At 62.4% G+C, this 23,021-nt stretch overlaps 6 protein-coding genes across 6 annotated transcripts; 2 read left to right on the top strand and 4 right to left on the bottom strand.

The window, feature by feature from the left end:
* The first annotated feature begins 14 nt into the window (after window positions 1–14).
* RETREG3 (reticulophagy regulator family member 3) lies at window positions 15–5,846 on the top strand. The gene is made up of 9 exons (XM_030465793.1): window positions 15–237; window positions 837–943; window positions 1,721–1,751; window positions 2,850–2,976; window positions 3,312–3,396; window positions 3,687–3,824; window positions 4,273–4,352; window positions 4,684–4,816; window positions 5,207–5,846. The coding sequence occupies exons 1-9, from the start codon at window positions 47–49 to the stop codon at window positions 5,638–5,640; spliced, it is 1,326 nt and encodes a 441-aa protein (XP_030321653.1). The 5' UTR covers window positions 15–46; the 3' UTR covers window positions 5,641–5,846.
* Window positions 5,847–6,962: 1,116 nt separating this feature from the next.
* Window positions 6,963–8,964, top strand: PSMC3IP (PSMC3 interacting protein). The gene is made up of 8 exons (XM_030465865.1): window positions 6,963–7,066; window positions 7,180–7,286; window positions 7,380–7,469; window positions 7,537–7,648; window positions 7,751–7,896; window positions 7,986–8,039; window positions 8,404–8,463; window positions 8,549–8,964. Exons 1-8 carry the CDS (start codon window positions 7,033–7,035, stop codon window positions 8,606–8,608), a joined length of 663 nt encoding a protein of 220 aa, XP_030321725.1. The 5' UTR covers window positions 6,963–7,032; the 3' UTR covers window positions 8,609–8,964.
* On the bottom strand, window positions 8,958–11,988 carry MLX (MAX dimerization protein MLX). The gene is made up of 8 exons (XM_030465864.1): window positions 11,878–11,988; window positions 11,647–11,683; window positions 11,434–11,523; window positions 11,096–11,202; window positions 10,869–10,968; window positions 10,542–10,641; window positions 9,604–9,805; window positions 8,958–9,432 (listed from the first exon to the last, which is right to left on the bottom strand). The coding sequence occupies exons 1-8, from the start codon at window positions 11,920–11,922 to the stop codon at window positions 9,376–9,378; spliced, it is 738 nt and encodes a 245-aa protein (XP_030321724.1). The 5' UTR covers window positions 11,923–11,988; the 3' UTR covers window positions 8,958–9,375.
* A 171-nt stretch (window positions 11,989–12,159) lies between these two features.
* Window positions 12,160–15,936, bottom strand: COASY (Coenzyme A synthase). Its single transcript, XM_030465732.1, has 9 exons — window positions 15,318–15,936; window positions 14,968–15,182; window positions 14,657–14,788; window positions 14,265–14,454; window positions 13,763–13,827; window positions 13,263–13,347; window positions 12,983–13,080; window positions 12,747–12,893; window positions 12,160–12,486 (listed from the first exon to the last, which is right to left on the bottom strand). Exons 1-9 carry the CDS (start codon window positions 15,934–15,936, stop codon window positions 12,430–12,432), a joined length of 1,608 nt encoding a protein of 535 aa, XP_030321592.1. The 3' UTR covers window positions 12,160–12,429.
* Window positions 15,937–16,116: 180 nt separating this feature from the next.
* HSD17B1 (hydroxysteroid 17-beta dehydrogenase 1) lies at window positions 16,117–18,020 on the bottom strand. The gene is given in 6 exon segments (XM_030465863.1): window positions 16,117–16,509; window positions 16,585–16,768; window positions 16,897–16,990; window positions 17,089–17,268; window positions 17,551–17,813; window positions 17,815–18,020. Coding segments are annotated over 6 exon segments (978 nt in total). The 5' UTR covers window positions 17,916–18,020; the 3' UTR covers window positions 16,117–16,353.
* A 231-nt stretch (window positions 18,021–18,251) lies between these two features.
* On the bottom strand, window positions 18,252–22,052 carry NAGLU (N-acetyl-alpha-glucosaminidase). Its single transcript, XM_030465731.1, has 6 exons — window positions 21,646–22,052; window positions 21,363–21,510; window positions 21,136–21,282; window positions 20,853–20,938; window positions 20,351–20,607; window positions 18,252–20,171 (listed from the first exon to the last, which is right to left on the bottom strand). The coding sequence occupies exons 1-6, from the start codon at window positions 22,050–22,052 to the stop codon at window positions 18,955–18,957; spliced, it is 2,262 nt and encodes a 753-aa protein (XP_030321591.1). The 3' UTR covers window positions 18,252–18,954.
* Between the last annotated feature and the right edge of the window lie 969 nt (window positions 22,053–23,021).

Genomic DNA, 23,021 nt, shown 5'->3' with positions numbered 1-23,021 from the left:
CGCGCGCGCGCGCGGGGCGGGCGGATGTTGATGCCGGGAGGGAGCGATGGCGGCGGCGGCGGCGGCGGGGCCCGGCGGGGCTGGAGAGCGGCAGCGGCGGGTGCAGGAGCTGAGCGCGGCTCTGCGCGCCCGCCTGGGGCCCTACGAACCGCTGCTGAGCGCCGTGCAGGCCGCGCTGGTCTGGGAGAGACCGGGCCGCAGTGCGCTGTGGTGGGCGCTGGTTCACGGCCTCTTCTGGTGAGCGGGGACGGGGGATGCGGGACCGGGGGCGGCGGGAGGCGGGACGGGGTGGAGCGGACCCGCGCACAGAGGAGCTGCGGAGCGATCCCGGTGTGACGGAACGTCCCGCCCGGGCACCTCAGGGCGGCGGGGCCCTTTTCTTGTCTCCCCCCGTGGCGGTGGGTCCCGGGTGGGCCCGTTCCGTGCCCCGTCATGCGTGATCCTCCCCCGGGGGACGCTGCTTCCCCCGTGTTGCTTGTGGCCCGAGAGCTGGAGCCCGGGACCTGGCAGTGCTACTGGCGGCCTCAGCCCCGTCCCCCTCAGCTCGTTTCGGTTTTACCTGAAAAAAATAAAGTTAATCAGCAACCCCCGAGCGGTCAGCGAGCAGGGGGGCGGTGGGGTGAGCTCTGAGCAGAGCTGACACAAGCAGATAAGGGTCCCCCGTGCAGCCTGATAAGCTCCCAGGGGCTGACAATTAGCACTGGCTCTCTTTTCTCTGGCGCTGTTACTGAGGGTTTGTAACAAACCCTCCTGCTGGGTTTGCGTTGGTTTGTGTCAGCCCTTTTCTTGTGTGTCAGATCTGGCTGGTACCAACATGTCTTGTTTCTTCCCTGCAGGTTTTTTGCTCTGACTTCTCTTCGCTTGGTGTTCCTGGTTGCCTTTACTCTTATAGTAGTGGTTTGTCTAGATCAGTGGAAGAACAAAATCTGGCCTGAAATTGCAGGTGAGTTGCAACATTGGGGTTGATACCAGTGAGTCAAGTGCTGCTTTTAGCCCTAGAGGTGTAGAGGCTCTGTGCTGCTTGAGGTAGAGGGTTAAAATCCCAGAGATCTTGCTTTGTGAACCTAGAAGCAGACAGGAACGCCGTGGGCATGTTCTGAAGCTGGAAAATCCTAACCTGTATAAAAGTAAGAAAAGCTTCTTGTGCCTGTGACACCAGTGTTTGCTTGGTGCACGTGAGCTGGAGCAGGTTTGGAAGCAGTGATTCACCTTCCCAGCATTCAGTAACCAGAGCAAGAAGTTGAAGTGTACACAGCAGGCGTCTGGATTCTTGCTGAGAATCTGCAATAAATTCCCAGTTTGGGCTGGAGATGAGTCCCAGCCTTGCTGGGGAGGTGTCTGTGAGCAGAGGGGTGGTAATGGCTGTTGAAGAAGTCAGTGTCAAGCTCTCTGTACAGTCCTGTCGTTTGGTACTGATACTAATGAAGAGTTCCACCATGCTCAGCAGTGTGGGGTTCTCCTGGCCCTGTATGGACAGGGTGGTTTGGGCATCCTGGGATGGTTTGTGTGCTCAGAGGAGGTTCCCTCACTTAACCAGCAAGTCCCCTGCTGTCACATCCACAACGTGTGGTGAAGTGAATGCCTCTCAAGTTCTTAATTACAGTTAATGTCTTTTCCAGGTATTCCCCAGCTCATTAAAGCTTTACTTAAACCCCAAGACCTCAGCATTCTCATGGCAAATTCCTTGCAACTAATGTCCTGTCTGTTCTTAATATTTTAGTGGCAAGACCTGACGAATTAGACAATGAGAGGTAGGAAGCTAATTGAATCCTTTGCTGCCTGGTGCTGTGCTGCTCTGGAGTGACCCCCTGCACATGCTTGTAGCGTCGGCTCCTTTGTGTGAGGAAGGATGGGGTAGAAGGGAGCTTTTCAGTGGAGGGGGGATGGAGCCCTGGGCTCTGTCGTGCTGCTCTGACAAGTTTTTGACTTGCCCAAAACTGTTGTGCTCAGTCTTGGTCTTTACTGAACCCTGGTAATGCTTTAATGTTGTTAAACTTCCCCTACTGCTTCCCCAAATACCCTGCAGCTGGAGGTGCTGCCTCAAAAGCAATTCCTTTTGTATGGGCTTCTAGTAGTAGGAAAACAACTTGCTTTCTTTTTTTTTTTTCTTTTTTTTTTCATTTTTGAAATTATTAAGTCCTCTGAATGTTTAACAGGCTGGTCTCAGAAGTTGTTACTGCATAGCTATGGTCTGACTGCAGTGTTAATAGTGGGTTGAGAAACACTGGGTGTTGTCTCACTAATAACACCTTCCTCTCTCTGGGCACACCTTGCTGCCTGGCCCTGCTGTCGAGCCACGCTGGGAGCTCAGCTCCCAATTAAGACATCTGAGCTCTTGCCAAATGACTGACTGACTTTTCCCAAGAGGCCCAGGAACAAAAGGAATTGCTCTCCCTAACCTTCTCATACTTGTTACTAGTAGTTAAGCATTAATAGAACTTGCCAAAGACACTCTCTCTCAAGTGGCTGAATATATTAAGATGCAAGGCTGCTTGTAAACCTTGTGCTGCATTTTTGGGGGTTGCAGCTGACCAAATAAATGCAGAGAAAGCAAACTGATTCACTGGGTTTGCTCCTGCACTGCACACAAACAGCATGGAAGCTGTGCTGTGCCAAGAGTGACTGAAACTGCTGCTCCTTGGCTGCTGTGGGGGAGCTGGAACAGTGGAATGGTGTGTGGGAGTGCTGCTTTTGGCATGGTTGTGGTTTGGAAGGCTGATCCTCATCCCTAGAGCCCAGCAGCTGGTGTAGAGGAGAAGGTAGTGTGGATACAAGTGTTTGTAACTGGGGACTTCTGCACTGCCTTCAGAACAGTAATGTCTGATCCCAAATTCCTCCCTTTTCTGCAGCTGGGGATATGTTCACCCACGGCTGCTCGGAGTGCCAGAGCTCTGTCATCATCTGGCTGAAGGCTGGGTGGCTGGGAGCAGCTTCTTGAGTAACCTCTTCATTTTCAAGAGGCAGAACCCTGGAAAGGTGAGAATGTGCAGAGCTCAGCAAATACAGTGCTTGGTGTGGAGCCTCTGCTGACCACGGGTGTCCTTGGTTGTGGCATCCAGTGTTGGCTGAGTGTGTTTGGCCAGGGGAAGTGCCCAGAGCAGCAGATGCTCAGTGCTGGAGAGGAGCAGGAGGTGCAGCAAACCCATGGGGCTGTGGGGGAGGGAGGAGAAAGTGAGCCCCAGAATCTTGTGCATTAGAGGAGGCTTCACTGTCACTAGAGTTAAGACTTGACCCAAAGCCTCCAGAGAACAAGAAATGAGTGAAACCCCACTGCTTAGCCCTGGCAGCTCACTGTCTCCTCTTGTCTGCAGTTTTGCCTTCTAGCATGTGGAGTTTTGACCTTCCTGGCAGTCCTGGGCAGGTACATCCCTGGGCTCCTGCTCTCCTACCTGCTGTGTAAGTAGAGCCTTGTGCTGATAGAGTGAAAGGGGTAGAGATGAGCGGGATCTGAGTGACTTGAGAGATGTGGCTCTTCTGCTCAAAGGAAAGCTTTATGTGAATGGCTTTAAAATTTACAAGAGCACATTTCTGCTTGGAATGTGGTGCTTCTCAACCAGGCCTCTAAGGTCTTTGGTTCAGAGAGAACATATTTGTGCATACTCTGTGTGTCGTGCTGTGCCACAGAGCAGGTGAGGTGTTTGCCAGCCTGGAACAACCCTCTAACCAGCGTTCCCACTTAACCCCAGTGCTCCTCCTCCTGCTGTGGCCCCTGGCTGTGTACCACAGGCTGGGGCACCGCATGTACACGAAGCTGGAGCCAGCTCTGCAGCGGCTGGAGTTCAGTGTCCCAGGATACATGGTGGGAAAGCAGCGGGAGAAGCAACGTAAGTGTCTGTGTGTTGTTCCTGACCCTCAGTAAGCACCTGGAGTACCCCAGGAATCCACCCCTTGGCCTGGAGAGGAGGGATGGGGCTGCCCCTGTGGCATGGAGCAGCTCCCACACAGATGCCTGGGGTGCTGTGGCCTCTGCAGGCAGCTCCCTGTGAGCTGGTGGTGTTGGACACGCTGCCAAAAATCTGTGTTGTGAATCAGAGCTGCACTGAGGGGGGAGAAGGGGCTCTGTGCAAGGTGGCTGCTGAAGGTGTCCATCCTGGCACAAGTTCTGCTGCTGCCCAGGCAGAAACGGGCACGATGCTGTGCTGTGGGACAGTGTGCTGTGTTGGGTTGTGTCCAGGCTTGCCAGTTTGGGGTGGTTCTGCTCAGCATGAGGCTGGTTCTGCACAGAGCCCTGTCCTGGCAGCAGGAATGATGTCTGACTCTGGTTTCTGGCAGTGCGTTGTCGATCCCTTGACCAGGAGGCTGCAGGTGAGGGGAGTGACAGTGAGGAGGAGCTGGCTGCCTTCTGCCCCAAGGTAAGGAAGCATCCTGAAACAAGAGCTCAGGTGAAGGGAACAAACTTGCTGCAGTACACGGCCCTGGATCCAGCATGTTGTAGCTGGGTTGTGATGGAAAATGAGATGAGGGATGTTCTCCTTTAAGAGAGGTCTTTGAGTTGTGTCTCACTCAAGTATATCCAGAGCTGTGGTCCCCTTGGCTGGGCAATGCAGTTTGTCAAATGAGGAGGCACCAGCCTCCCACAAGGACTGGGTTTAACTGGTAGCCACTGGATTGTGGGTTTTGTCTCAAGACACTGAAATACACTTTCTAATATTGATGGTTTCACTTTTATCTCCTCTTTCAAAGCTGGATGACTCCGTGGTGGCGAAGGAACTCACCATCTCTGACTCAGAGCATTCAGATGCTGAGGTTTCCTACACTGAAAATGGGATGTTCAACCTCTCCCGGGGCCAGACTCCCCTGACAGAGGGGTCAGAAGGTGAGGTGAGGTGTGCAGTGTCTGGGAGGTGTGGAAGGATGGGTGGGAAGGAGGGAGGGTGTGTTCACAGCTGCCTGTCCTTGCTGTCTGATGTCTGTCTTGCTGGCTGAGATGAGATGCTACTGCTGTTTTTTCAGAACTAATCTTCCTTCTTAATTCCTGTGGAGCTTTAGCAGACAGTGACAGCTGCTCCTCAAAGGCAGATCCTGCTCTGCAGGTCTCTGGTGGGGTCGGGAGGGGTCAGCATCTGGCTGAGCTGTGTGAGGGGGGATGATGATGACCAGAGCCTGCCCCGGGGTGTAGTGTCCCAGTGTGTGTCCTGTGCTGCCCTTCCCTGCAGGAGTTTGGCATCTGCTGTGTGTTCATTTAAAGCACTTTTTCCTCCTCTAGACCTGGATGGTCACAGTGACCCAGAAGAATCTTTTGCCAGGGATCTCCCTGACTTCCCTTCCATAAACCCAGAAGCAACTGGCATGGATGATGAGGATGACACCAGCATTGGGATCCCGAGCCTGGCGTACCGCACGCAGGGGATGGAAGAGCTGCATCTGCCCTACGACCAGGAGGAGCTGGGGGTGCTGCCCTCAGTACAGAACCTGACTGAAAACATCACTGGGTTTGTCACCAGGGGGATGATAGAGCTGGCACTGTCTGGAGCCCCCCAGCCAGGCTCCTCACGCAGCACCCGTCCCCTGAGGGGGGCACAGACTTACCTCAGAACAGCCAGCTCTGACCTGGACACTGATGCAGAAGGAGATGACTTTGAACTGCTGGATCAATCTGAGCTCAACCAGCTGGATCCTGGAGGTTCCCGGGGCCACTAAACAATCCCACCACCTCCCCCTTGGTTTTCTGTGGCACGTCCTGGAGGGGAATCCTGGAAGGAGAAGCCTTGCACAGTTACCTGGGTCATCTCCTGTGTGGGTGTGAGTGACGTGACAGCCAGTCCTGGCTGGGGACACCACTGTGACCTGTGACTCTGTAGCCTTGCTTGGATTTTAAAATAAATGACACTGTAATTCATAGGGAAGAGACATTGCTGTGATAGCTCCACAATCACCCTGCCCTGCACTCTGCCAGGACGCTGCTTGCTCCGAACTTCCTCACCCAAGACAATAAACCTGGTGGCCACAGCTCGAGTGACCACCAGTCAGACTGAGATGGCATCACCAAGGACAATCTTGGAGCTGACCTGGGGCTGGCGTGTGACCAGGTGAAGGGGTTGGTTTCCCCCAGATTTGGCATCTGGGACTCAATGCTCTTTGTCTCCAAGACAACCATTCCCTGCTCCTCAAACCTGCCCAGGATCAGAGTCTTCTCTCCCAGCAATACCCAGCTCCAGGCAGAAACAACCCCCTGGTTCCTGTTGTGGGCACAAGAGCCTCTGACCATCACCTTTGTACTTGCACCACCTCTCACCTCCTCTCCCAGCTCCCCAGTGTTGCTCTTTTGTACCAGCTGCGATGGCAATAAGACATCTCCCGGGAGGACTGGAATCCCCTCAGGAACATCCCTGTGGCAGCTGCCTCCGTGTCACTGTCCCCAGAGACTAACCATGTGCTGGAGGTCCCCGTGTTCTCCCCGTGGGTTGGGCCGGGGCGCTGGGACACGGCACTGCCCCCCGGAACCTCCTGGCACCGGGTTGGGGCCAGGGTGAGGCTGTGCCGGGCCACCCGTCCCCCCCTGGGGACAGCCCCTGTGCCACCAGCCACCAGAAAACCCATTGTGGTCACACAAACCAGCAGTAGAGACGTTCCATTGGGTCGGACCCAGCCTGGCCGAACCCCGGACTCCCTCCCACGCCCCCCGTCGCTGTTTCTAAGCCATAGCCCCCCACCCCCCCCCCCTCAAATCCCCCCTTTCCCCATCACGTTGTGCAGCAAAGATCCTCCCCCTGCAGGGACCCCCGAGCCGCTGCCTCCTCTCTGACTGCGCCTGGGGTGCCCGGGAGCTGCCCCGGGGAGGGGAACGGTAGCGGGAGGGGTCGGGAATGGGGAATCGGTAACGGGGCTATAGGGGGCGGGGCTTGAGGGATGGGCGGGGCTTGGGGTGGGCGGGGCTGCTGCGGTACTGGCCCCGCCCCTTCTGATGTGGGCGTGGTTTCGCCTGTCAATCGAAGGCTTCTCACCTCCCCTTTACCTGATTGGCTGGGCGCGGATGACGTACCGGAAGTGCGTCATCGCGGCCGACAGCCAGCCGGGCGGGCGGAGGCGGAGATGAGCAAAGGCCGTGAGGGCGCCGGGGCGGGCGGTGAGCGGGGGGCTGGGGGGGGGGGACCGGGTGAGGGTGGGCGGTCCTGGAGGAGGGGAGCGGGGCCGGGCTGCGGTCCCGGGAGCCGCGGTGAGCGTGGGGCTGTCCCCCAGGAGGCGCCGCCGCCGTTCTGCTGCGGTACCTGCGGGAGCAGAACCGGCCGTACAGCGCCCAGGACGCCTTCGGGAACCTGCAGCGGGAGCACGGGCTGGGCAAGGCGGTGAGCGGGGTCGGGCCGGGGGGAACGAGCACGGGGAGGAGGAGGAGGAGGGTTGGGGGTACGCGGGTCCCGGCTGATGGCGCCCGTCCCCAGGCCGTGGTGAAGGCGCTGGAGCAGCTGGCGCAGCAAGGGAGCATCCGCGAGAAAACCTACGGGAAGCAGAAGATTTACTTCGCCGACCAGGTGAGCCCCGGCCCCGGGGGCTGCCCCGCCGGTCACCGCCCGCCCCTGACCCGCTGCCTCCCCCCAGGAGCAGCTCCCGGCTGCCAGCGATGCAGAGCTCCGTGCCCTGGATGGGGAGATCGCTGCCCTCGCCAGCAAGGTGCAGGCGCTGCAGCAGAGCTGCCGGCAGATGGAGGCGGGTGAGTGGAGCTCCCGGGCGGCCCCTGCAGCCCTGCGAGTGGCCGAGGTCCTAGGGACAGAGGTGGCTGTGGCTCTGCTGGTGATCGGTGCCTCCCTTTCAGAGCTGAAGGAGCTGAACTGCTCCATGACAACCCCGGAGATGAGCAAAGAGCTGGAGGTGTTGAGGAAGGACTGTGGGAGTTACACGGAGAAGCTGGAGAGGATCAAATCTGCCACCAACCACGTCACACCTGAAGAAAAGGAGAAGGTAAAGGGCTGCTGGGGCTGGGGCCATCACACCAGACCCTCTTGGGGGGCTTTCCAGGGGGGTTCTCAGGGTTCTGCATCCATGTGCAGGTCTGCAGTGAGCAGCAGCTCTACCACAGGGAGTGGCGCAGGAGGAAGCGAATGGTAAGAGTGACACTGAGGGGTGGGGACAGGGCAGGGACAGCCCCAGGGTGACACTGAGGGGTGGGGACAGCACTGTGACAGCCCCTGGGTGACACTGAGACGCGGGGGGTGGGACACTGACAGCCCCAGAGTGACCCTGGGTGACACTTGAAGGGTGGGGACAGCACTGTGACAACCCCAGGGTGACACTGGGTGACACTGAAGGGTGGGGATGGGGGCAGTGACAGCCCCAGAGTGACCCTGGGTGACACTGAGGGGTGGGGACAGTGCAGTGACAGCCCCTGGGTGACCCCAGGTGACACTGAGGGGTGGGGACAGTGCAGGGACAGCCTCAGGGTGACCCCGGGTGACTCTGACTCCCCAGGCAACCGAGCTGCTGGAGGCCATCCTGGAAGGGTACCCCAAAAGCAAGAAGCAATTCTTGGTGAGTGCTGAGCATGGGGGTGGCCCCAGGGGGTGTCTCTGCTGGGCTGGTGTCACCCCCCCTGAGCTGTGTCCCCTCTGCACAGGAGGAGGTTGGGATCGAGACAGATGAGGACCAAGGTGTCACTCTGCCAGCAGCCCCGTGAGGCCACAGAGGGAGGAGCTGATGCTGCAGCTCAGGTGTTGGGGTGTTTTGGGTTTCTTTGCAGTGCTTGGGCTCTCCCTGCACATTCACAGGTGTTTGGTTTGGAATCCCTGGCAGAGGGAAGGGGTGGGGTGGCTGTTGAGTCCTCAGGGTCCCAGTGACAAAAGGCAGTGGGTGAGGGGATGAACTGGGGCCCATTTCTGGGTCTCAGCCACACCCCAAGGTGCCTCTGCCTCTCCCGGGGTCTTTGCTGCAGGATTGGGGTTGGGTTGGGCTCTCAGGAACCACTTGTCAGCCTCCTCCCAGCACCAGGGGAAGAGCCCAGGGACTCAGCAACAGTGTGAAAATCATTAAAACATTCAGCAAAATTTATTTAATTACTTTTCACAATAGAAAAATACATTGCTTTTGCACGTGAGGTCTGTAATGCTCCACGTCCTCCCTCCCCAGGGCAGGGGCAGCCTCAGGGGTTTGCTCTGTGCACCCCTTCCCTCCCCCAGGAGGATCCTCAGCTCAATCAACACCTCCCACCCCCCTGCAGCTGCCCCTGGGGCACTGGGGACCCCACAGTGGAGCACCAGAACCAGCACCCCCACACCCCACAGACACACATCCTCCCCTTGGGCCAGGTCCCTGTGTGGATTTGGTATCAGTGATGGTGACAGCACCCACGGGTGGCCGTGGGTTGGGTGGGTGGGTCACACAATAAATAATTTGAAGCTTCAGAAGAGCCAGGAGAGCAATGGCCCAGCCCAGCCCCAGGGGGGGTCAGTAGAGTTGGCTCTTCAGCTGGTGCAGGACCCCGATGACGATGTCCCGCAGGGTCTGGGGCAGAGGAGTTGGGGTCAGGGGAACCTTCCTGAGCCCTGGGTCACCCCAGCAGCCCCCAGACCCATCCAGCAGCAGGAGAGGCTCTGTCACCCCAGCCCTAACCCCACAGCTCCCTCCCCAGGGGTGCCCGGGGGTCCCTGCCCCCTTCCTTCCCCTCCTGCTCACCTGGGGCTTGCAGTGCTCCTCAATCCAGCTGAAGACACAAGCTGAGAGCTCCTGAAAACTTGTTACTGAGATGGAGGCGTTGAAGGATTGGAAGAGGGAATCCATGATGCCCTGGAAAACGTTGAACTTCACCTCATCAGAGATCTGGTCCTTCCCCTCGTTTGGGTTGTCCTGATGAGCCTTCACAATCTGCTCGTAGTTCCTGAAATAAATCAGAGAATCCTAAATGGGCTGGGTTGGAAGGGACCTCAGAGATCATCAAGTCCAACCCTTGATCCACTCCCCCCGTGGTTCCCAGCCCATGGCACTCAGTGCCACATCCAGGCTCTTTGGAAAGATCTCCAGACACGGAGAATCCACTCCTTCCCTGGGCAGCCCATTCCAATGCCTGATCACCCTCTCCAGAAAGAAATTCTTTCTCATCTCCAACCTAAACCTCCCCTGGCACAACTTGAGACCCTGCCCTCTTGTCTTGCTGAGAGTTGCCTGGGAAAAGAGCCCAACCCCCCCCTGGCTCCAACCTCCTTTCAGGGAGTTGGAGAGAGTGATGAGGTCTCCCCTGAGCCTCCTCTTCTCCAGCCTCAACACCCCCAGCTCCCTCAGCCTCTCCTCACAGGATCTGTGCTGGATCCCTTCACCTGCCCAGGTCCAGCACCAGGACCCTGCTCTGCCCAGAGCCCCCTGCCCCTCACTGCCCCCCCTGAACCACAGCAGGGACACAAGGAACAAGAGTTTGTGGAAACTCCTGCAAGGAAATGAACCCTGAGAAGCTGTGGCCTCTCCCCGTGCTGGAAGCAGAAGCATTTTCTGCCTCAAACCCATCAACACCCACCCCTGAAATCCTCCAACTGAGCCCAGAAAGCACTGAGGGCACCCAGAGAGCCCTGAAAGGACCTGGGGGAAGAGCAGGAAACAGAAGGCACCAACACTTCACTTACACTTTCATGATCTTCAAAGCCATCACATCTTTCCTGAGAGTAGAAACTTCCTCCTCTTGCTTCTTCTTTTCCTTATGCAGGAACTGGATGTAGTCAATGGCTGAGCACAGAAACACAGAGAGGTGAGGAACACTGTGAGACCACAGATAAACCCCCAGATCCCCACAGCAGGGCTGGGTGCTGGGGTGGATGTAGGAGCTGGGTGCTCCTGGGGTGCTGGGTGGGCTCCCCCAAGCACCACCCCACCAAGGGGTCCCACCCCCCCCCCAAGCTCCTGCAAAGCCTCTGGGAGGGGGGTTTGACAGGACCAGCACCCTCAGGACTCACTCTTCTGGAGCACGATGGCTTTGCTCAGCTTCTGAGAACCTATGGAGAAATCCTGCTGCTCACAGGTGGGGACAATGGCCTGCAGGTCATCGTAGCCTTTCTGTGGGGAAGCAGCAAACGTGTCTGAGAGGGGAGGTGGCAGCTCCAGAGGTGTCAGACCCCAACTCCCTCTCCCCACAGTGAGGCCAGGAGGGGGGTGAGGGCAGCAGGGGGGGTGCAGGGGTCACCTTGATGGCATCTCTCCTCTTCTGCTCTGCCTGGGTGTGTGCCCGCCGGCGCCGGTCCTTGTAGGATTCCTTGTAGGGCTCCTGGTGGTAATCACTGTCCTCATCATCTGCAGGGGGACAGCACGGGGGGGATCCTGAGGGAGCTCCCGGAGCACGGGGGGGAATCCCGAAGGAGCTCCGGGAGCACGGGGGGGCAGAGACACACAGGGGGACAGCCCCATGAGATGCCCCAGATCTCCCCCCGTGTCCCCCGCGAGGTGCTGGGCACCGCGGAGAGCAAAGACCCGCGCTCAGAGGGGACAAACGGCACCGGTCCGGTTCGGTCTGGTCCGGCCCACCTGTGTTGGGGACGGAAGAGGCGCTGGTGGAGCCGATGCTGTTGGCTCGGGACACGATGCTCCCTTTCCTGGCGTTCTCCATGAAGAGCGCTGGAAGAGGGCACGGAGTCAGCGATGAACCGGGCCCCGGGGGGGGCGGGACGGACACGGTCACCGGGGAGCGGTCACCGGGGCCCCGGGGGGCTCAGGACCGGGGGGCTGCCGGGCACGTACCCGAGTCTAGGCCATTGTCGCCGTAGGCTGAGTCCACCTTGCGCGGGGCCGGTGCGGGAGAGAGCGGAGACATCAGCGGGGCGAGGGGCGAACGGAACCAACCCCGGACCGGACCGAACCCACCCCCTCCCACTCCGGAACCCCCCGTTCTGTCCCCCCTGGCCCCGCTTCTCCTGCCCTTCTCCCCGGGCCTTCTCCCTCGCGGTGCCCGGTGCCCGGTACCGGACCCACCTTCCCCCACGAGTCCTCGGCCGCTGCTCCCGGCGGCTCCGCCATCTTCCGGTCGGTCACGTGACCTCCGCGGGACCCGACGGGAAGGGCGGTACCGCCACGGACCGCCAGAGGGCGCTCTCCCGCCCCACCCACGCAACGGCTCTGACGTCATCGTGACGTCATCGTGTCAAGAATCCGCTAACCGCGGGAATCCCGGAGCGGAGCCACCCCACCCCCTGGACACCGAGCAGCGGGGCCGGGAGGGGACAGAGGGGACAGGGCCACACACGGACACGCAAGGACGGAGCCGCCTCTTTACTGCCACGCGGGGTGGGGGCGGGTTCCGCCCTCGGGCCGGGGGAGCCGCAGCCGTGACCCCCCCCAGGGGAGGGCAGAGCCCCCGGCGGGACGGGACGGGACGTGGCGCTGGGCTCAGCTCTCGCTGCGCTCCTCTCCGGCAGGGCCGGCTCGCTGGCGGCGCGGGGTGCCGGGACCGGGACCCCCCAGGTCCTGCCGTGGCGTGGTGGGATCCGCGGGGTCAGCCGGGACGGTGAGGAAGACCGCGGCCCCTCAAGGGCTCTGCCGCTGGCACAAGCGCTGCTGCAGGAGGTCCCAGGCCCTCTCCACCTGCCAGAGAACCCGCGTGGGTGGCACTTCAGAGCCCGGGACGAGCCAGGGATGAGGTGACCGGCACCACGGCACAGGCAGGGGTGGCACACGAGGGTCCCATGCTTTCTGTCACCCGGCTGCGTTTAAATCTCTCGTGGCTGTGCCCAGAGACAGCCCCGCTGGTGAGCAGCACACCCGGGCACAGCACCGAGCCCTCCCCTGCCCACCATGGTCCCCACCTCCTCCCGAGGCAGAAACCGGGCAGCGCTGGGGCTCACCTGCTTGCGGGTGACCTCGGGCTCCCAAAGCGTGCTCAGCACCACCTGTGACTGCTCCACCCTCTGGCTGTTGCTCATCTGGCTCCGCAGCCGGCTGCGAGCAGCCTCCTCGCTCAGCCCATCCCTGGCCATGATGCGTCTGACAGCCTGGAGGGACCAGAGGGGACGCTCAGGTGCTGGCAGGGGGAGGGGACGCGGCCCCAGCAGCCAGGGAGGGGACAAGGGGCATCGCCCACCTCCTCCTCAGGGATGATGGCCGTCCACACCTCATGGACCATGTCCTGCCAGCCAGCCTCCAGCAGCACGGCAGCATCCAGCACGCACACAGCCTTCCCTGCAGAACGGGGCCATTCCTCGTTATCTGACAACTCTCAGGACACACGATTGTCCCTCGGGGTCCGGCCCAGCCCCTCTGGTTACACTCGTAGGGTCACATCTCTCTGCAAACTCTGGCTTATGGTGTGCTGCACCAGTTCCTTCCCCCCTTTGTGCTGTGACAGGAGCTGCCCCAGGTACCTTGAGCATCTGCCTCCCCGATCTGCTCCTTGACCATCCGGGCTATCTGGGGCCACACGATGTCTGTGAGACGCTTCAGCTGCTCCTAGGAAGGCCCACGAGAGCAGGAGTCAGGCAGGCAGCACCCAGAAAGAACTGCCCAAATCACAGGGGATGGACCCCACTGCCTGCTGCTAAGCACAAGGAAGGAATGCCCACAGCTCTTGTTACTGTCACTGTCCTCAGTGCTGCTGTGACAAGGATCAGAGAGCACCAGCTCTGTGTGTGTGTCAGGGCTGGGGCTCCTCACTGAGTGAAGGACACGTGTGGGACAGAGGGGACAGGGAGGCAGCAGCTGTCAGGGTGAGAGGAGCGTGTCCAGAACGGGTCTCTGTGTCCTGCCTTGTCTGTGTAGCACTGTCAGGAAGGTTTCATAAGCTCAAAGGGCTGAAAAATTAAAAGCCTCATCAGAGAGCTCCCCACTAAGGAGGTTAAACATTGACAGTCCGTGCTGATCTTACCGGGTTTCCAAACACTTTGGCCCCAAGGACTTTCCTGTTAATTGTGCCATCTTCATTCACGATTTCTGCAGGAGAGAAGTGTAACAGGCTGGGGAAGAATGAACCCAACTTCCTTCCCCATGGCAAGCCCAGAGCAGAAAGGATGATGGCAGCGTGGGGCTCTTAGAGTGCCCCAGAGAGGAGCTGTAGGACCTGACCTGCCAGCTCTTCACCTTGTACCAGAGAAGGACACAGAAGAGCTTTTCCTGGGCAAATGGCAGCCCAGCTTAGCCTCCCACACAAGTTTACAGTCACTCTGATGTGGGATGCAGAAGAGTTGGGGAAAGAACTGGTTTGTCCTGCTTGGGCCCAGCTACCACTGAATCAGACACAGGGAGCTCCAAACCCATGGGGTGGGATGCAGGATGCAGGACAGGGCTCTCCCTGGGACACCAGGACAATGTCAGACAGACCCCTCCCTCCCCTTCTCCTCCCAGTCCTCCCCACAGCTCGGTGGCTCTACCTGCCCCGAAGGCTGACACCACCCGTGCGTGGGCAGGGCCCCCCGGGACATAGACAGCGTGGCCCAGCTTGTCAGCATCGATCAGGAAGGCTCCCAGCTGCCCCAGCAGTTTGGCTATGGAGGTTTTCCCACTCCCAGTTCCTCCAGTCAGACCGATGATGTACGGGTGGGGAGGCAGGGCAGGGTTTTGCTATGGGAAGAAGGAAAGCTGTTGCCAGCAGAGGACGCGGGCTCTGCTGGAGGAGGATCCAGACCACCAGGCCTGGAGATGGGCATGGAAGCTCCTGGCCCTGCAGAGCAAATTCCCCCAGAACTCATCCTCCTGCAGCAGGGGCTGAGCTGGTTCCAGCCCTGCCCTCTGCCTTGGCACGCTGCTCCCTGAGCCCCCTCACCCGCGGGGGCCTCAGCAGTGTCCCCAGCAGCCTCTGCCGCAGGCTGGAGGAGCTGATCTTCTCCTCCTCACTCGGGCTGTGGTCGGGGTCCATCAGCAGCAGGATCTCATAGAGAACCAGCTCGGGGAGCCCCTACAGGAGAAGAGAGCCCCAAGGGCTATCACCGGAGGGGCTGCGGTGGAGGGGAGGGGGCTCAGCAGGAGACCAGAGCAGCATAAACGAGGCTGTGACCACCCCAGCGTCCCCACGGGGCAGCCCCATCCCCGTGGGGGGCACCTTCCCGGCAGCCAAGGACCCCGTGCGGGAATTACATTTTCAAGTCTCTTCTTGTTCACGGCCTCCCCTCCCCTGCGGGTCTCCTCGCTGACCACCAGGCACTGCAGGTCGGGGTCCGTGACCGAGGGGCCGAAGGGGTCGACCAGAGGCACGATGTCGTAACGCAGAGAGGGCTTCACGTCCTCCAGGAACTCGCGCAGCTTGGCCGCTCGCAGCTCGTAGGGCTCAATCAGCTCCGCCAGAACCTTGTCTGCCGGGCGGAGAAGCCAAGAGCGCAGCTTCAGCAACGCGCAACTTCCCAAAGCGAGACCATGGCGACGTGGGGACAGAACCCATCGGTACCTTTGGACCGGTCCCCCCCAGCTGCCCCCGCCCCGGGACTCACGGCGGAGGAGGTCGCCATCGGCCACCCCGGCCAGGAGCCGGTGCCGAGCCAGGAGGCAGCAGGCGCTGAGCAGGAGGCGGTGGGCGCCATGCAGGCGGTCGAAGGTGCCGCCGACCGCCACGTCGGAGAAGTCGGGGAGAACCGCACCGTGGTCCGCACCAGGGTCCGCACCGGGGTCCGCACCGGGGTCCTCCGGGGGGTCCCCGGTGCCCAGCAACAGGGCGGGCAGGCGCGGGGAGCAGCCGTAGGCGGCGGCGGCCAAGCGCTGCAGGCCGAGCTGTACCGGCCCCGGCGGCCCCGGCGCTTCGGCCGCGCTGGCCAGCAGGACGGCGGGCGGGCGGGCCAGGCGGCGGCCGGGGCCCAGCAGGACGCGCAGGTCCAGGCCCGGCTGCGCCGCCGCCGCCTCGTAGAGCGCAGCCAGGGCGCGGAGCAACGCGGGGCTGGCGGGGGGTGCGGCGGGGGAGGTCCCGGGGGCCGCCAGGTGCAGCCCCGGCTGAAGGTGCACGTACAGCGGCCCCGACACCAGCCCCGCCGCAGCCGCCAGCGCCGCCGCCGCCCGCCCGGGCAGCGCGGCCAGCGGGGCCGTCAGCACCAGCAGCCCCGAGCCGAAGGGCGGCATGGCCCCGCCGGAAGCCTCCGCCACCGACCCGGAACGCGCTGCGCGCCGGGACCGCCCCCGGGGAGTCCGTCCGGAGCCCCGGTGCGGCGGAGGAGGGAGCCCGTGGGCTGCCCCGGTGCTCCGCCCGCCGAGGGAGGAGACGGACAGACCCGGCCTCCATCCACCGCATCCCCGGGCACGGCCCCACGGGGGTCTCCGACAGCCCCCGGAGCACGGCCTGGTTCCGGGGACCCCCTGGGGGACACGAGAGCAGAGGCGAAGAGAGAACCCCCGCCACCCCCGGACAGGGCTCGGCGAGAGGGACGGAGCCGGGAGCCGTGCGGCTGCAAAAGGATTTATTTGCCACTCGGAGGGACCGAGTCCCCCGTCCGGGACGGACATGGCAGGGTGGGGGGTCCGCAGTGCGGCCTCCCGGGCTCAGGGCTGGTCCCCACCGAACACGAAATCGTGCATGGCCCGAAGAAAGGCGCGGCCGTCGGGGCTGGAGAGCCTGAGGCGGCGGAGTGGGGCCAGGAGCTGGGTGGTGACACAGCGCAGGGGTGGGCAGGGGGTGCCCATGGCCTCCAGGAACACCTGGCACCGCAGAGAGGTCAAGTTCGCCCCCAGGCTCCCCTCCCGGGCACCCACCCACGACCCACAGGGACTCACCTGCAGGACATCCTCCACCTCCTGGGCCGAGTGACCCAGGACACCCTGGCAGTGCTGCAAGTACCGGCAGTAGAGACCCCGCGTCTCGGCGTCCAGGTCCTGCAGCTCATGGCCCTTGGGGTCCGGGCGCTGCAGGTTGTCCAGGAAGCTGGTGTTGACAGGTCCACACTCCACCAGCGTCAGGCTGTGGGCAGGAGCAGGGCACAAGCCTGGCGCTGAGTGCCTGAGCCCCACGGTTCCCCCATCCTGGCACCCCAAATCCTGCTGCCTGTCAGGCAGGCGTGCAGCCCCTGTGTCACTGCCAACACTCACTGGATGTTGAAGGGCTGCAGGACGATGGCCAGGCTCTCACACAGACCCTCCACTGCAAACTTGCTGGCACAGTACACGGAGTTGAAAGGCAGCCCTGGGGCAGAGCCACAGCCTGAGCACCCAAGTCCCTTCCCTACAGCTCCCCGTGCCACAGCATGCCGGGGCTCCTGCTGCAGCAGGGCCAGGTCCCACCTTGCAGCCCCCCGATGCTGCTGGAGACGAGGATCCGCCCAGCCCTGCGGTGCTTCATGGCGGGCAGGAACGCCTGGATGGTGCGGATGACCCCAAAGAGGTTCACGTCGAAGATAGCTTTCATGGCCTGGTCAGAGCAGGTCTCCAGGGGGCCCATCAGTCCCACCCCAGCGTTGCAGACTGCCAGGCACAGTGCCATGAGTCACCACAGCTCCCCAGTACACCCTGGCACCACTGAAGTGCCAGAAGCTGGGGGCATTTCCCTGTGGGTGAGTCATTGACCCCCCCAGCACCCCTAAACCCTACTTCTGCCCCCCCTGAACACCTCAGCCCACCCCTAGGACTGCTGTCATCTCCAGTGACTTCACATCTGCTCCCAGTGCCCTGGGGAGAGTCAGTGACCCCACAGGTGGGTCCCCCCAGCCACCCCGGGGACAGCAGGGGCACGGGGAAGAGCTGTACCCAGCACATCCAGCTGCTGCCCCTGCACCCGCTGTGTGACAGCTGCCAGTGAGTGGGGGTCCGTGACGTCAAGCTGCAGGAGCTCCAGCGTGTCGGGGCAGCGGCCCCCCAGGCGCTGCAGCAGCCGCTCACCCTTGGACAGGTCCCGCATGGTGGCATACACTGAGGGCAGAGCACGGTGGCAGGCAGTGATAACACTAAGCCACGCAGCCAGCACCAACCCCAGTCCACCCCCAAGAGCCCCCCGGGGTGCCAGACCCCCCTTTACCTTTGAACCTGCTGGCGCTGTCGGCCGCCAGACGTGCAGCCAACCCCAGGCCGATGCCCGAGGAGCAGCCGGTGATCAGCACCGTGGTTCTCCCCATGGCTGGGCAGTGCTGGCCGAGGGGCTGTGCCGCTTAAAAGGGCTGAGAGGGGGGTCCCCCCGCCCTCCTGCCAGGGGTGTTGTGTCTGCTGCCTTATCTCAAGGCCCCTCTGCCCACCTCCCCACGCCTTTGATGCTCACACCTGTGATAGAGCCCCCGCAGAGCCGGGACCCCCCCTGCAGGGGGAGGCTCCAGGTCACATGGGGAGCTGCAGCCCGGGGGGTCGGCACCAGCTGGGACCAGCACCAGCCGGGCCGTGCCAGGCACCCGGGCTGCCAGCACACATCTGGCAGCACATTTTTCCTGCTTTGCCCCCCTTTTGCACAAATCCTGCACTGGGGAGAGGAGTTGGACAAACGTGGGAGATACGAGCGCTCTGCAGCCTTTAATGGCTCTGCAGGCTGGCAGCACTGCAGCCAGGCTCTGCCTGAGTTCCAGCTTTGGGGAAAGGCCTAAAACACCTCATCCCTGAGGAGCAGAGCTCCAGACACTGCAGAAAGCACTGCAAAGTCTCTTTCAATATCGAAGGCACTAAGTGTAGCCAGGGCCATGCAGCAGAGTGTTCCGACAGGCACTGGGGTCCATGGGGCAGAGACCTGGGGCCACAGCAAGGGTGAGGCTGGTTCCCCTGGGCAGGGGCTGCTCTGCCTCCACCACCTCCCTGGCTGCCTCTCCACCATCACCAGAGCCACCAGTCAGGGCCCTGTGCGTCCTGTCCCTCTGCACATCTGAGCTTCCAGCTGGGAGCACTGGGGCAGCTCATGCCTGCAGCCCAGCTTTCCTGGAGACAGGCTCAGGACATCCGAGTGGGGCTGGAAGGGCTGAGCAGGGCACAGGATGGATCCCTGGGATAGGACTTGTCCCTGATCCTGCCCAGGCAGGGGAATGACGGATCCAGGCTGGCTGGGGGACACCGGGCTCAGCGCCTTCATCCCAGGATGGAGCCATCAGCCTGGATGGAGCTATGGAATCCTGGACACAGGAGGGTGCAGGGGCTCTGACCTTCCTCACAGGGAAGGCTCTGAAGGCACAGTCAAAGTCACACTGGCCCAGCCCGGCTGTGCTGCAGGGTGCTGGGGTAGTACTTGAGGAAAAGCTTCCTGGATATCTCCAGAGTGTCCCCAGCTGGCACAGCCGGGTAGCGCTTCTGGTTGTAAATAAAACCTCTCTCCACCTGGAAAACAGCCTGGTTGAACTGGTCCTGGTGGAAGGGCGTGCCCGAGTTGAGACTTTCCACCAGGGTAGAGACGAAGAGGCTCCAGCGCACGCCATAGTAGTCCAGCACCAGCCCCCCCAGCTGCTTGTTGGCATAATCCAGGATGTTCCCATTGGGTCCCCAGAGCGTCACCTGGTTCCGAGCATTCAACTCATACTGCTCAGCCTCCCGGTTGCTGGTGGCCATGGCACGGGCACTCTCCAGCCAGCGGCCCAGCAGGAAGAGACGGTGGCTGGAGAGGAGGTTGTCCAGCTCTGGCAACAGGTCATAGACCAACACGCCGCCGGCCGTCAGCAGCTCGGGCAGTGCGTGGCTCTGGAAGGCCTGGCGGATGCTCAGGTAGTAGCTGCTCACCAGCTGCTGAGCCGCTTGACGGGTGACGTCCACCAGGTCGTAGCGGAAGGTGGGGCTGGAGCCCAGCTCGGGGCTGGCGCTCAGCAGCAGGCGCCAGGCCTCGTAGACATCGCTGGCGTTGTACCAGAGCTCAGTGTCCATGTGCAGGGAGGGCCGGCGCACCAGGGGGCTGCGGTTGTGGTTGACGCAGACGCCGGTGCAGTTGTAGGCGCTGCGGAGGAGCAGGCGCCAGGCGGCGGCTGCGGCAGCGTTCGGGGCACCGTAGCGGCGCTCGGCGTAGCGGGTCACCCAGGTGGGGAGGTCGAGGGGCTCCTGGCGCCAGCCCAGCTCGTTCATCATCTCGTACACCATGTCGTTCTGCTCGATGCCCTCGGGCACCAGGCCGGTGCCCACCATGGTAGAGTTGGGGAAGCGGCGAGCCGCAAAGGGGCCGTGGTTGATGGCCTCCACGGTGCCAAAGAGGCCGTGATTGCCCCCAAAGTTGTGCAGCATGCACCAGATGAAGGGCTGCCCGTAGAAGGACTCCGTCCATTGGTAGACAGGCTTGGACTCAGCAAAGAGGTCGAGAACAATCATCCTGCCAAGAGGCACACCGTGCAGCAGTGCCCGCACCTGTGCTGGCTGCCAGAAGTCCGGCTGGTGCTGGAAGAGCCAACCCTGCATCAGCCACAGCGCCTCGGGATCAGCTGGGGACAGAGTGCATGAGGTGAGATCCTCTCCAGGCAGACCCCAGTGACACAGTGGGTGTCCCACCAAATGCCCTTTTTAGAGGGGTCCTTGAGGGTCTGACACTAACAGAGTCTGCTGAGTACACGTGTAGGACCCAGAGCCACCTGCCCCCTGCCATCCCCACATGCTGACCCACCTCCTGCCATTGACCTGAAGACGGCGTTACTGACCCTCGAGAGATAGGCAGGGTCAGAGGAGAGGGGGGTCATCTCGTTGAAGGTGTCTGCACTATAGATGTGGTCAGTGCCAAACTCTTTGATCAGCTCCTTCAGGAAGAGGGTCCCGATCACCTGGAACATAGGGTCCTCTGGGTCCAGCAGGTAGGTACATGAGTAAGTGCAGTCAAAGTGGCTCCAGCCCCCGAGGCGAGTGGCGTTCACACGTGGGAAGACCCTGTGCAGAAGGACAGAGATGGGGATCAGGACAGGACAGGACCCCTGTGTCCCTATGGGGGCAGAGCAGCTGCCCAGGGAGAGCAGCATGGGCACAGGAGGGCCAGGAGCTGCATTGGGCCTCATGCAGGCAGTGCAGTTCTGTGGTGGGACCCTGGGAAGCATCAAGGGCTGGATAGTGGGGAGGGGGCTGCAGCCAGGGCTGATCTGCTCCACGGGTCTGTGGGCACATGGGGCTGCACCTACCGGAGAACCCCCTGGGGCACGTGGCCTGCAAAGGCTGGCAGCACCGTGATCATCCCCAGCGAGCGCATCCTCTCCACGATCCGGTACTGGGAGAGAGAAGGAGGGAGGGAGCAGGAGGAAAGGAATCCCTTTCCCACCTCCCCATGAGGGGCTCCCAGGCATTGTGGGGGCTTAGGGAAGGGGAGCAAAAGCCCCCAAGCCATCATGACCACTGTCTCAGCCTGGGGCAGAGGGTGGTGTGTATCTGCCCCAGATGGACGGGCATCCCCGGTGCCCCCAGTACCTGCAGGTACAGCTGTTTGAGGTGCCAGGAGGGTGGCAGTGGCCCTGCCCACCTGCGGAGGTTTCCCATGCGGTTCCAGGCCAGGAAAGCTGGGCCAGTGAAATAGGCGTCGATCTCGGACTGGTTGAGGCCCAGGGAGCGGTACACCTGCAGGGGCATGGGGGCTCAGTGGGCCTCACACCCACCCCACTGCCCCCCACCCCACTGCCCCCTGCCCCATACTCAACCCGCTGCCAGGCAGCCTCCTGCCCCGCGAAGGCCGGTGCCAGGTTGATGCCGCTCAGCGCCATCCAGTCGATCTCCCACTCCCAGCGCTCCCAGTCCCACCAGACATAGGAGTAGCTCTGGGTGCAGACGTTCTGGTAGTACCGGTACCTGGAGGGGGTGGGAGGCTGTGGGCTGGGCCCCCGCTCCCGGCCCCGTTCCCGTTACATAAAGCCGCCTTGTCCCGGGTTAACGAGGCGTGAGCAGCGCCGGCCCCGCATCTCCGGGACCCCGCGGCCCCGTTACCTGCCGGGGGCAGAGGCGCGGATCTCGGTCCGCAGCCGGGGCAGCGGATCGGGCAGGCGGAGCTGCGCCCCGGACCAGGACAGGTGGCAGCCGCAGAAGTCGCGCAGGTACCGGTAGAGGCCGGCGGCCGCCGCCACGCCGCTGGAACCGGTGACAGCCACGGCCACTGCAGCTTCAGGCGGAGATCGCAGCCGGTACGTGTCGGTACCGCCCGCCGCCAATGCCGGATCCACCGACAGGGCCACGGCAGCGGCTCGGGGTCCCAGCAGCCGCCGCGCCAGTGCCTGGACCGCGGCCTCCTGTCCGGTATGGCCCGCGCCTGCCCGCGCCGCCAGCAGCAGCAGCAGCAGCAGCGCCGGTGCCGGTCCCGCTCCCCGTCCGGATCCCGGTCCCCGCCTCGCCGCCATCGCCGCTCCCTGCCCCAGCCCCGCCGCGCTCCTCCAATCGGGTCTTGCGGCGGGAGGAGCTGGCCGGGGCGGAACCGGCGGTGGGCGCGGCCAAACGGTACCGGGAGTGGGGCAGGGCCGGTTCTGCGGACGGGTGCTTGCTCCAGGAGCCGTCTGACACCGGGAGCGGAGGTGCTGGGACGCAAGGCTGCAGTGGGGGCTTCGGGCTGTTTTCACAGAATGTGGAAGGGGCGAAGAGGGCCGGGGAGGTCCCGGAGAACCCTCCACTCCCGAGGGAAGCGGTGCTGCCTGGCTCCGGGCTTCCGGGGCCGCTCCGTCCTGGAGAGGGCGCTGCAAGACCGGGAGGTGTCCCGGGGGGATGGGGGGACATAGCCGGTGTCCCGGGGGGGGCGGGCCGGGGTCCCCAGCTCCGGCTGCAGCCATGACTGTGCTGTGACCGCGGCCAAGCAGATCCCTGGAAACGGGCAGGAATGTTGTGATTGCACCCGGGAGTGGTGCAAGACGGAGGGGGGTGAAAGGGAAGAGTCCCCCCGGACCCAGCTGACAGCAGCGGGGACCCGGCTGCTCCTCTGCGGGTGCGGGAGGACGAGGGGCAGCGCAAACCCATTCCTCGCCCCCCCCGAAACGCTCGGGAAACGGCGGCAGCAGCAACCCCAGAGACACAATCACCAAGCTGCCCCCCGGCCCTCCCTTCCGCCCTTCTCGCACAGGGACAAACCCCGCAGGAAAGGGCTGAATAAACACATCCCTCGGGGGGAAGCGGGGCTGGGGGCCGGGAGCGGGGCTGCAGCCCCAGGGTGTTTCCCGGTCCCCACGCAAGGACACCCCCAGCAACCAGCTTCAACCAGCCCCGGGTTTTCCTTCCTGCGGGAAGCCGCGGGGTTTATCTGGGCAGGCAGCAGCCGGCAGGACGGAGCGGGCCCTGCCCTGCCCCGCTCAGGATGTCAGCCGGGCTTGATAAGCACAGGG

The sequence above is a fragment of the Calypte anna genome, chromosome 27 (assembly GCF_003957555.1).
Source record: "Calypte anna isolate BGI_N300 chromosome 27, bCalAnn1_v1.p, whole genome shotgun sequence".
NCBI lineage: Eukaryota > Metazoa > Chordata > Aves > Apodiformes > Trochilidae > Calypte > Calypte anna.
The sequence above is the reverse complement of the archived record's forward strand: the minus strand, read 5'-3'. Positions and strand labels throughout refer to the sequence as shown.

What these genes read in the sequence shown, in the direction of transcription:
- COASY (XM_030465732.1), bottom strand. Translation starts at nt 15,936, where the DNA reads ATGCCGCCCTTCGGCTCGGGGCTGCTGGTGCTGACGGCCCCGCTGGCC. An exon ending in CGATGGCGACCTCCTCCGCC is followed by an intron (nt 15,183 to 15,317) that starts GTGAGTCCCGGG and finishes TCCGCCCGGCAG; the next exon opens with ACAAGGTTCTGGCGGAGCTG. An exon ending in CCGAGGTCACCCGCAAGCAG is followed by an intron (nt 12,487 to 12,746) that starts GTGAGCCCCAGC and finishes GTTCTCTGGCAG; the next exon opens with GTGGAGAGGGCCTGGGACCT.
- MLX (XM_030465864.1), bottom strand. Translation starts at nt 11,922, where the DNA reads ATGGCGGAGCCGCCGGGAGCAGCGGCCGAGGACTCGTGGGGGAAG. An exon ending in CTCTTCCGTCCCCAACACAG is followed by an intron (nt 11,203 to 11,433) that starts GTGGGCCGGACC and finishes GTCCCCCTGCAG; the next exon opens with ATGATGAGGACAGTGATTAC. An exon ending in AGGAGCACTGCAAGCCCCAG is followed by an intron (nt 9,433 to 9,603) that starts GTGAGCAGGAGG and finishes CCTCTGCCCCAG; the next exon opens with ACCCTGCGGGACATCGTCAT.
- NAGLU (XM_030465731.1), bottom strand. Translation starts at nt 22,052, where the DNA reads ATGGCGGCGAGGCGGGGACCGGGATCCGGACGGGGAGCGGGACCGGCA. An exon ending in AGGAGGCTGCCTGGCAGCGG is followed by an intron (nt 21,283 to 21,362) that starts GTTGAGTATGGG and finishes ATGCCCCTGCAG; the next exon opens with GTGTACCGCTCCCTGGGCCT. An exon ending in GTGCCCCAGGGGGTTCTCCG is followed by an intron (nt 20,608 to 20,852) that starts GTAGGTGCAGCC and finishes CCTTCTGCACAG; the next exon opens with GGTCTTCCCACGTGTGAACG.
- PSMC3IP (XM_030465865.1), top strand. Translation starts at nt 7,033, where the DNA reads ATGAGCAAAGGCCGTGAGGGCGCCGGGGCGGGCG. An exon ending in AGCACGGGCTGGGCAAGGCG is followed by an intron (nt 7,287 to 7,379) that starts GTGAGCGGGGTC and finishes GCCCGTCCCCAG; the next exon opens with GCCGTGGTGAAGGCGCTGGA. An exon ending in GGCGCAGGAGGAAGCGAATG is followed by an intron (nt 8,040 to 8,403) that starts GTAAGAGTGACA and finishes CTGACTCCCCAG; the next exon opens with GCAACCGAGCTGCTGGAGGC.
- RETREG3 (XM_030465793.1), top strand. Translation starts at nt 47, where the DNA reads ATGGCGGCGGCGGCGGCGGCGGGGCCCGGCGGGGCTGGAGAGCGGCAG. An exon ending in CTGGTTCACGGCCTCTTCTG is followed by an intron (nt 238 to 836) that starts GTGAGCGGGGAC and finishes TCTTCCCTGCAG; the next exon opens with GTTTTTTGCTCTGACTTCTC. An exon ending in AATCTGGCCTGAAATTGCAG is followed by an intron (nt 944 to 1,720) that starts GTGAGTTGCAAC and finishes TTAATATTTTAG; the next exon opens with TGGCAAGACCTGACGAATTA.